This window comes from Parasteatoda tepidariorum, chromosome 9 (assembly GCF_982258835.1).
Source record: "Parasteatoda tepidariorum strain Cologne lab strain chromosome 9, Ptep-v5.0, whole genome shotgun sequence".
NCBI classification, from domain to species: Eukaryota; Metazoa; Arthropoda; class Arachnida; order Araneae; family Theridiidae; genus Parasteatoda; species Parasteatoda tepidariorum.
The window spans coordinates 72,819,077-72,829,449 of NC_141763.1; the positions used below are offsets into that span (position 1 = coordinate 72,819,077).

At 29.4% G+C, this 10,373-nt stretch overlaps 1 protein-coding gene across 3 annotated transcripts in view; it reads left to right on the forward strand.

The window, feature by feature from the left end:
• The window catches only part of LOC107437618 (uncharacterized), a 162,605-nt gene extending 156,809 nt beyond the window's left edge, over nucleotides 1-5,796 (forward strand). For 2 of the 3 annotated variants that reach the window (XM_087152124.1, XM_087152123.1), the window contains exons 9-10: nucleotides 1,599-1,744; nucleotides 2,780-5,796. In XM_087152124.1, coding sequence (XP_087008250.1) covers nucleotides 1,599-1,744; nucleotides 2,780-3,076 — 443 coding nt within the window. In that variant the 3' untranslated portion in view covers nucleotides 3,077-5,796. The remainder of the gene's footprint in view (nucleotides 1-1,598; nucleotides 1,745-2,779) is intronic. The other variant, XR_015429340.1, reaches the window with a different exon arrangement.
• Nucleotides 5,797-10,373: the final 4,577 nt, after the last annotated feature.

The window sequence follows — 10,373 nt, forward strand, 5'->3', positions numbered from 1 at the left end:
GTTAACATTGTTTCACAAAATAAGGAATTGAAATTAATATGAAGGCTTTGTAATGAATAATGTAAATTGTATTTTTTCTTACAATTTTTCAGCAGTCCCTGTTTATCTCGCTCTAGTTTACTTCAAAACAGTTTGCATTAAAGAATTCCCAGAAATGATCTAACAATAAGTGGAGTTAATAAAATGATTATCAATGAAATGTTTGCCACAGTATTGAATCATACCAGTATATTTTTATATAAGATGTTTTCACAGAAATCAATTACAGATCTAAATTAAGCCCAACGATATATTAGCGAATGACAGACTGATTTATACCCTAGTAAAATTTCAGAAACGTTACATTTCACGAACTGCTTGGGCAAATGAGTTGCTCACAACACTGAGGAGGGAGCAGTGGGTTCTGAGTTTGATCCTGGCAGCTAACTAAACTGGCATGTATACACAATAAGGCAAAAGCCCTCGCATTGATTGTGGTGTAGAAGTTTGGAAAGAGAAGTACCAGCTCTCGCACTGAATAGGATAAAAATTAGTTTGCATTCCTACTAAGGCCATTAAAAGGCAGAGACCTGATTAGTTGGGCAAGGTGCTCATATGGTGTAAGGGCTACATTTCATTATACAGTAGGAATGTTTTGAAAATGAATTGAAAAAGATTAAGTTCCTGTTAAAAATGTTTTTCATTAAATTAAAAATGTTTTTTCCATTTTCAGAATATTCTAAAAAATGTATTCTTTTACCAAAAAGCATTTTTAAGGATATCCGAAATATTTCAAAATACCTTATTATTATAATTATGAAATACTATTGTCTCATTGTTATTTTTCCATTAAAATCAAAACAAATAATATTTTTAATAGCTTGTATAACTTTCAATACAAAAGATTAATTAAAATAAAATTTTCTAAAGCTAAAAAAAGTTATAAAAAGTAAAGCTAAAGTTATTATAAAAAAATTAAAGTGTAAATTACTAAAAAAATTTTTTTGTTAGAAATGTATTAAAAATGGCTTATAATTATTGCACACTTAAGAGAAAATATTCATGCTTCAAAAATAATTTTGAGAATTTATCCTTTTTTTCACATAGTTAATAATGTGCAAATACAGAACTAATAGTTCTGATACAATCAAAAAAGTTTGTAAACATTTCAAAATTATTTTCTAATAATAAAAGTAGCCCTACCAAATTGATAGTAAATAGTTTGTCAATATTACTTTTTTCCCATCTTATTTTCAATAATGCTATGCCTTAACAGTGAAAATGCAAAAGAAATATGTAATGTAACTAAAGTACCTCAAATCTGGATTCCAGAAATTAATGACTGTAAATTAATGGTAAACTAACATTTTAAGCATATCAATTGACTCAAATGTTTAAAAATAATTATGTTATTAAGTAAAAATAGTGATTTAGTGATTAAATCTTTATTCCAGTTAGATACTAAATTACACCAGTTTTATTGCGAATTACATTGTTATTTTGAAAACAAATCTAAAATCTGGAATATTCATTTCAGATTTAACACGGTATTTTTACTAAGAAGAATGCTACTTATAGACTAAGAGCAATTTTATATTTTTTTGTACTTTGTGTTTCAGTGGCAGAATCTCTAGAAACGTGTACAGAATGGCGTTTCCCCTGGCTGATAGGTCTGTGTATCTGCCTGGCCATTTTGCTTCTTGTGATGTTAATAGTCAATATTTTCCTCTGCTCATCACTTACTTGTACATGTACAAAAACAGAGGTAAGCTCATTTAACATTTGTTCGCATTTACTTTATTTTTTCTTCAGTAAATACAGATTAATTGTATATTTTGCTGATAATAAATGACTTTACTACAGGGTTGGATAAAAAAATGATGGAAACACTTCGGTACTCCGCATTTTTTTAAATTTTTCAAGAAATACATATACTACATCTTAATTTTTAAAATAATTGTCTATGAAATTTCTCATAAATATCAATACAGTTTTCAAAGGTTTGAAGGACCAGCAATAAAAAAATAATGCTTTAGAACACCTTATGCCATAAAATATAGCAATAAGCTTGTAACTTGCATATTCTGCTTTGGTTATAATATGCAATAACGACATAAAATTTTGTAAACCTAGCTTAAGTATTCATGAAGATATGGACATTTTTATAAGAACATAAATTTTTTTGCCCCTACCTTTCCTTAATTATAACTTCAAAAATATTCAGTAAAATTAAATAGAATATTTTAGTTATTTAAAAGAATATTTGAGTTATTAGAATTATTTTTAAAAGAAATTGAGGAAAATTAAACGATTTCTTTCATCATTTTCGTTACAACATTACGATAAAATTTAACTATCCTATTTTTTGTTTACCTCATTTAGAATGTTATGTGGAATTTTGTCCCGTAATTGCAGACATAAGAAAACCATACGTTTGCTTACTTGATCCTCTTCTTAGTGTTAAAGTCCATCTTCTCCATTTTAATATCTACATTGAAAAAATATTATTAGAATCAAAATTACATATTAGGCTCCTCAAATACAATCAGTAATAAGCCATATAAATAAAATAGGTAAATTTTTGGTGATTTTTTGCTAACAACCCAACAAAAAGGATTTCTAGTGATTTAGAAATTACATTAGTGTATTAGAATTATAAAGTTGTTGGAATTGAAAGTGCTATAATGAAATAATACATCAGCTGCACATTCGAACAGAAAATATCAAAACAATTGAGACTGAAACTAAATTTGAGTGTGCTAATCTTACATTTTTATAATAATTTTACTTTCCATTTCAGGTTGTTGATAAAGAACCTTCAGAAATGGATGATTACGATCCTTACAGAGTGGGTTGGGTGTCAGGTTCCCACTACGGCTCTCGCAGTTCTCTTCACAAGCCCGGCTACCTGTCGGGAGGTTCGACTCTTAACTCCACTGCTAGATCAGTGAGCAATGCTAGTGACCATTATGCCATTGTCCATTCAAGACCGAGCAGTAGGTACTCCCAACACTCCAGTAAAGAACCTTTGCACAAAAGTTCTGGTGGTTCCATTTTATCAAACGGTCATCACAATCATTACAACTCTAGAATCTAGATCATCAGGGTTGTCAAATCCAAATAATACTTTTATTACAAACTTATACCTCAAGTGATTTATTTACCTGGAACTGATTCATGCACGTGACTAGTTCAGGCATATAATGATGAAAAATTAGTAAAAGTCAACTTGAGTTTTGCGAGAGATGATAGCAATTCATCAATATCATGGAGATGTGTGCATGGTTGATAATGTGCTTCAAGTGTGTGAGCAGCTTATTTTTAATGTTTTGAGCCTCGCATTAATAAAGAAGCACAAGAAATATTTAAAAATATTGTATAATCTGATAATTGTATGTTTGATGGAGTTTTCTTTAACATTATTATTCAAAAATTAAAATTAAATTGCTTTTTCTTGAAATTTAATTCTACACTGCACAGTGATGTATGATATCAGTTTTGCGTTGAATTTTCTGCAAAATTACTTTTTAAAGCTAGGGGTAATTACTGTGACGTAAAGCGAATTCTAAATATGAATAAAACAAACACATTGGCTTTTTGAAAAACATTCAGAAGGAAAGGTATTGAAAAATCTAACTTGATTTTGCCCACCATCTTTTTTTTGTTGCCTATATATAAATAGGATTTCTATGAAACCACTACTAATTTTCTGTATATCAAGAAAGTTTATAAAATTTCTAACAAATAAATTAATCTTGTGGATACTAAAATGACACTGACAATAAAGATACTGCCAGAGTGTTTGCTGTTCAGTCGTTTTCACAGTACAGTAGGTGACTGAACACTAAACATCCCTGATAATAGCTCGTTATGATTGGTTGAGATAACAAATACCCAACGTCATTTTGGTAGTCACCAAGCTGACTTGTTTTTTACAAATTAACTATTATCAGATAATTTGAAATTTTGAAGCTTTTTTCTAACGGAAAGCACCGAACTTGTTCTTCATATCGGAAGATGCTGGAAGTGTTTCTAATTTAACGCTATCCCAGTGGGCACCGTGAACATATATTATGAAGGCAAGCAACATTATCTGTGCCATACTGCCATAGACACATTCATAGGGTGGGCCACATTTACACAGAGAGATACATAGATGTCCTGCACTGGATTCAAGCCCGTAACTATTGACTCTGCAGGCAGGCATGATGACCACTCGATCGTTTGGCCGCTGAAATTTAGAAAGGATCTCTTACATTTTTAAATATATCATAGTAAAAAAAGAGGGCTGAAATCTTATAAGTTAGGTTTTCCAAATCTTATAAGTTAGGTTTTTAAATCTTATAATTTAGGTTTTCCCATACCTCCTGGTGAATCTTTGTCAGAAATCTAAAACTTTTTATAAAAATCTTAATTTTAGAACACAGATTAAAATATGAAATTGCCTGAGGAAACTTTTTTAATAATCCGATAATATTCATGCAGTGTAGAGTTAAAACATTAATAATGAAAATCAATCAGACATTTTGATTTTTTCCTACAGTAAATTTATATATTTATTTTAATGAATTAAACATTTTTAGAAAGTGTTGGGCATGACAAAACTAGCTTAATTTCATTTAAAATAAAGTGATAGTAAAAAAAAAAGAATTTTTTTTTCTCTAGTTGTATGAAAAGATCAGATTTATACAAAGTAGCTAAACGCGTTAATGTAATAAAACAATGCTATTGGCACTTACAACTACAGAGCTTATTGTAATTTAATAAAGAAAAAAAAGAAATTCAGTTCACATTTTTCATGCATTTTGTTTTTTTATGCACATTTCATCCATTCTTAACATGGTTAACATTTATTGACATGTGTTTAGGCATCTTGTCAGATGAAATATGTAATTTATTTATTTTAGTACAGGGTATTTTAAAAAAGAAGTAAAAATCATTTTGTGTGGTAAGATAAGATTATTCATTATCAAATTTGAAAGAAAACTTATGACTCGCTAGTCTAACAATTTGATATTTTAAATTAACTAATATTTTTGAAATTAAAATATTCAATGTAAATATAGATATACAAAAATTCAGATTTCAATAGACTTTCCAACGAATTAAATTCAACAATATAAAAAGTGCACAAACAGGTAAAGCTTAAGGGCTACAAAATATGCTTGTCTTTTCATTTTAATAAAATTGTTCCAGATTCATATACAACTAGAACGATTTTATATGTGTAATAATAAGCTTATATAAATTTGTCAACAGCTCTTGAATTAAGGTGATGCTTATGATTATAATCATAATTGCAGAAGGAATTTAATACCATTAGAATGTTAAAAATACTGTAAAAGATCTGCACAAAATCTAATGTATGTCAATACTCGTTGAACAATTTCACTTTTTTATAAACAGCGATGAAATTAAACATTTTATTGTGTACACTACTTAATTACAAAATATCTAACGATGCTTTGAAGAAGTGATGTATTATTTGAATACCCTGTACAGTATTCAAAATTAGTTGCCATTGTAAAACATTTTATGTTTGTTAAAATGTTCCCTGTAAATCTGAATAATGTTTTGTTTTTTATATCTTAGGAATAGAAATGAGAATTTTTTCTCATTAAAATAAAGAAAGATTAACATTGTTATTTATAATAATTTACAATTTCATCATAATCATTGTTTGTAAAATACACTTTTAACAAGCATTCATCGCCATAACCTGGGTTTTTATCTACCTAAAAATGTGACAGGAACAATGTTCCGTAATTATGTAAATATGTTATTTTTGTTAGGATAAATAAAGTAATTTTTTTCTAATTTCTTGTCTGTTTTCTTATTAATTTTCATGTAAGATCTAAACTACAGCCAAGGGAAGCATAAAAAAAGTTTGTGTATGAAAAGTAACATTGGTAAAGTGTTAAAATAAAGCACTTTGAATGGATTTTTAACTAAGTATAAAACTTCTTTTCTAACTCTAAAATACAAACAGATATTTTTATTTCAATCATTAATTAAAGAGCTTATTCCTAAGCCATTTTAAGGGAAATGAGTAAAAAGAATTTCAGAATGAATACATATATGAGGAAATCTGCTTTCAACTGAAAACTTTTACTTGACAGAATAAATAAATGTTTTATGCATTTAAATGATCATGACTTGATCTCAAAACTAGGAATTTTAATATACATTAAACATTTCATATTAACATTTCGAATTTTATATTAAACAATAAAATTCTCTGACCAGCAATAATAGTTAATTTTATGACAAATAATTTTCTGTGCGTTCAACATATCAGTAACCAGTATCCTTGGTTAAGATTTGTTAGGTAGCCTCTAAAATTACCGTTAGTGAAAAATGCGGAATTAGATAGCCTATTGTGATACGAATAAACACTACAAACAGTTTTTTTTTATAATTAAAAGCTGATTATTCTAAATTAATTTAAAAAGAGCATTTTTAGAGCTAAAATATATGATAAGGAAAAATTGATGGTTTAATTTATAATATTTATAAAAAGTAAGAATCCTGAAAAAAATTTATACAAAATTTTTAAGAAGCAAATTCAAACATTACAAAATTCTCCAACACTATCATTTTTTTATAACAAACATTATTAGATTAGTAATTTCAATTCAGAACAAACAAAAAAACAAATTTTTCCTATCATTATTTGCATGATTGAGGTCTTTAAACATTTTGAAAGCTCGGTACATTGAACAATCAAAGATTATTATGATATTGGCAAATTGCAATTGTACAAAAAGAAAAAAATACTATATGTCTTTAATCATAGTTTATTAAAATTTTATTTTGTGTTTACTTAAGTCAGTATACAACTCATTTTTTAGCTAGAAGGAAAGTTGATTAAGTTGAGTGAAATGACTTTTAGATGTTGATTGCTCAACTTAATATCTATTTGTGAAAATCTCAGAAAATTAATTTAATATGGAATCTCGCTAAAATTTTCAAAAGTTGGAAATAACATAACGAAATAACTTTTCTTATAAAGCAGAAAGTAAAAAGTTTTTCGAGTTATTTATATCAAATTTTGATTTAAAATACACATTAAACAATAGAGTGTGAGTTTTTTCTAACTTTAAGCTAAAGGTTTTCACACATCAAAATACTAATCGTTCTTAAGTTATTCAATGGGGATAACTTTTAGCATGGGCTCAATGCTTGATGGTTTAAAATGCACTTTATTAACAAAAATACTCAACCAAAAGCAGTGTAAATTATTAACTGAATCTATTTTAAATAAAATATGACAAATAAGTTGGATTTAATATTTTCGAATACATTATTTTGAATGAGAAAATAAAAGCATGTCTATGATAATTCTAGTGTTAAATAAAAATTTTAACTGTAAAAAAAAAAAAAAAGACCTTACCACAATGGTTTTGTTTAAATCCACATCTACGATGAAGCACGATTACTTTAGATCTGGTCAACTTGTGAAACTTTGCATAATGTAGACATGTAAATCAATGCTTCATAACTTTCAAACCTCAGCAGAGCGACAGCCCTAGAGGGCCAAGGCCTACTGTGCCCATCTCAGTTTTCTTGACCTTGGGCTCAGGGGTGCAGAAGCAGATGTTCTGGTCAGGTGGTCAGCCGAACGCGGAACCCCCAGTGTTTAGTTCCCAAGCATGCTTGGTACTCATTTATCGACCCACTGACGGGATGAAAGGCTGAGTCAACCTTGCCCGGCCCGAGGATCAAACCAGGGACCTGTGGCACGACAGCGCAAAGCGCCACTGGGCGTCTAATAACGTTCAAAGTATCACTAAATTTACAAGGAAAATCTGCAAAAAAATATTTTTTATTAATTTGTGGATTTCAAAAAAATTGCTTATATTTCAAACTAATAAAAATCGAAGGGTGTAATTTTTTAAAAAAACATGTTTGGTGCAGAAATGCCACTTGTGCTAGCATCATGAAAACCAGATCAATGAATACAATTTAATATCAGTAAAAATTATCTCTACTGATATAATACTGAGTATAAACAAATTTACCAATTGTGAATGATAGAACTATTTTAAATAAATACACAATTATCTTTTTGGTTAAAGTTTGTATTTGAATTTATAACAAAAAAAATGTGTTATCTTTATAAGATAAGAAGAGGTTTATTTGTTTGAGATGCTTAGTTTCAATGAGGTTGTAGACTTTTTTCAGCTATCGTCAAAAAGAGCTCTCTAAGTAAAAGGCTTGCACAAATATTTTGAATACATTTAATTTACTTTTTTTTTGCTAATATTTTTGTTTTGATATTATTTTGTGTTTCCTTATTTAACCTTAACCGCATTTGGAGCAGAGGTGTGCCTAGTCACTGGGAGAGGTATTGATGGTCACCCTTAAAGCTTTTCTTCAACACAAAGTTTATGGAAAAGATTCGGTGCCTCTCAAAAGTGGTCGAAAATCGAGGAAGTCACTACATAGAGATGGCCTTTCCTCATAGTTTTAATCTACTTAGAAGCTAAAAAAGAACCAGAGAAAAAAAAATTATTGTACCTATGTAAATAATTTCCATTTAAATATAATACTGCATACATTTAAAATACAGTAGAGAACTGATTATCCGGAACGATCGGGACTATCGCTATTCCGGATAACTGATTTTTCCGGTTTTCTGAATCGCTACAAAAAGCCGTTTTTTTAGTGTTAAACCCAACTAAAAAGAAAAAAAAAAATTGGAAATAATCTTAAAAATAAGAAGAAACGATGAGGTAATGCACTAATGATTATTTCTGAAATGATGGTAAGGTAAACATCTTTCAAAAAAGAAAGAAAAATCCTAAAATCTTATGAGGAAAAAAAAATTTTTTTTTTTAAATTGCGGGAAAATTTATCGAATTTCGTTCCGGTTTTTTGGTTTTCTGATTTCCGGATAACGGGTTCTGTACTGTAATTAAAAATAAGAGTTTGAACAGAATGAAGAGAAACACATGATTCTTTAATATTTAATTTCATTTCATGTTGCTATGATGATAATTGCTTAAAAATATTGATACAGTTGTACATCATTTAGCTATTTGTCTTTATGCTTATAATATCCTTCTCTATGTTACTATAAAAAAATATTAAACTTGAGAATTAGTTAAATATTAGAATGAATTTAATTTTACCAGTTGCTTTGATTAAAAAAGCGATTTCTGAATTGTGCCATTAAAATAAATATAATGCAGGATGAAACCCTTTAGGTGTAACATACTTTACATGAAACAAATAAGGTTAGATTTGGGAAAGAGTACTTAGATTGTAGAAATATGACAGGAATTGTTTAAACATGTAAATCATAAGGAAAATGACCATGTTTAAAAATTAATGGAAGTAACATTAACATTGAGTCACCAATAACTATTTGAACTTTAAAGAAAAGAAGACAGGGTGCTTAGTCAAATCTTTCAACAAAAAATAAGCACCTTTTAAGTACTATTTAAGCACTCTATACATTGGCAAGACTTTACATGATCATGAAAAAAATAACTAGTTTCTGACAGAGAACTCTTTTCTTGAATTATATTAGCTATTAAAAAATGATTAAGAGAGTTTCCGGTCTTATATCAGAAGGTGGAAAATGAAGCTTGAAATTGAGAATATCTTGCAAAATGCAGCAGAGTTGCACATGAGAGTGCAATAATCTCACCGAACCCAGCTCAGTAGACGGACTCCCAAGTATTTCATCAAACATGTAAAATGATTGGCACTTTTATAAGCTATAGACCAATTGTACGCCAAAATCGATTGTGGTTGAATGAATTGTGAAAATGTTGGATATAACAATGTAAAAAGCACGCTTTTGCATAATACGTGGCGAAAATCAACATAGTAAAGAAAAAAATCTCATTTTTTATGTTGTTGTTGTTAATTTACGTCGCACTAGACTGTGCAATGGGCTATTGGTGATGGTCTGGGAAACATCCCTGAGGATGATCCGAAGACATGCCATCACAATTTTGATCCTCTGCAGAGGGGATGGCACCCCTGCTTCGGTAGCCCGATGACCTGCATGCGAAGTCGAGCACTTTACGGTAGAACAGTTTAACGAGGTCCAATACCGCACACCCTCGGTTCCTAAGCAGACTGATCCAAGTGGTCACCCACACGCACACTGACCACAGCCAGTGATGCTTGACTTCGGTGATCTGCTGGGAACCGTGTCTTAACGATCAGTTCACTGTGGGACATCATTTTTGAAAAGGAAAATTAAGCACTTTTTAAAAACACCCAATGAAAAAAAGCACCTTTAAGGGCTTTTAAAAAACAAAAATCGAAATAAGCACCTTTAAGTACTTTTTTAAAAACGCTATGCACCATGGAAGAATACGATCTGGAACTGAACAGGAGGCTCTTGCTTAGCAGAGGATACTAAAGTTTTATTGATA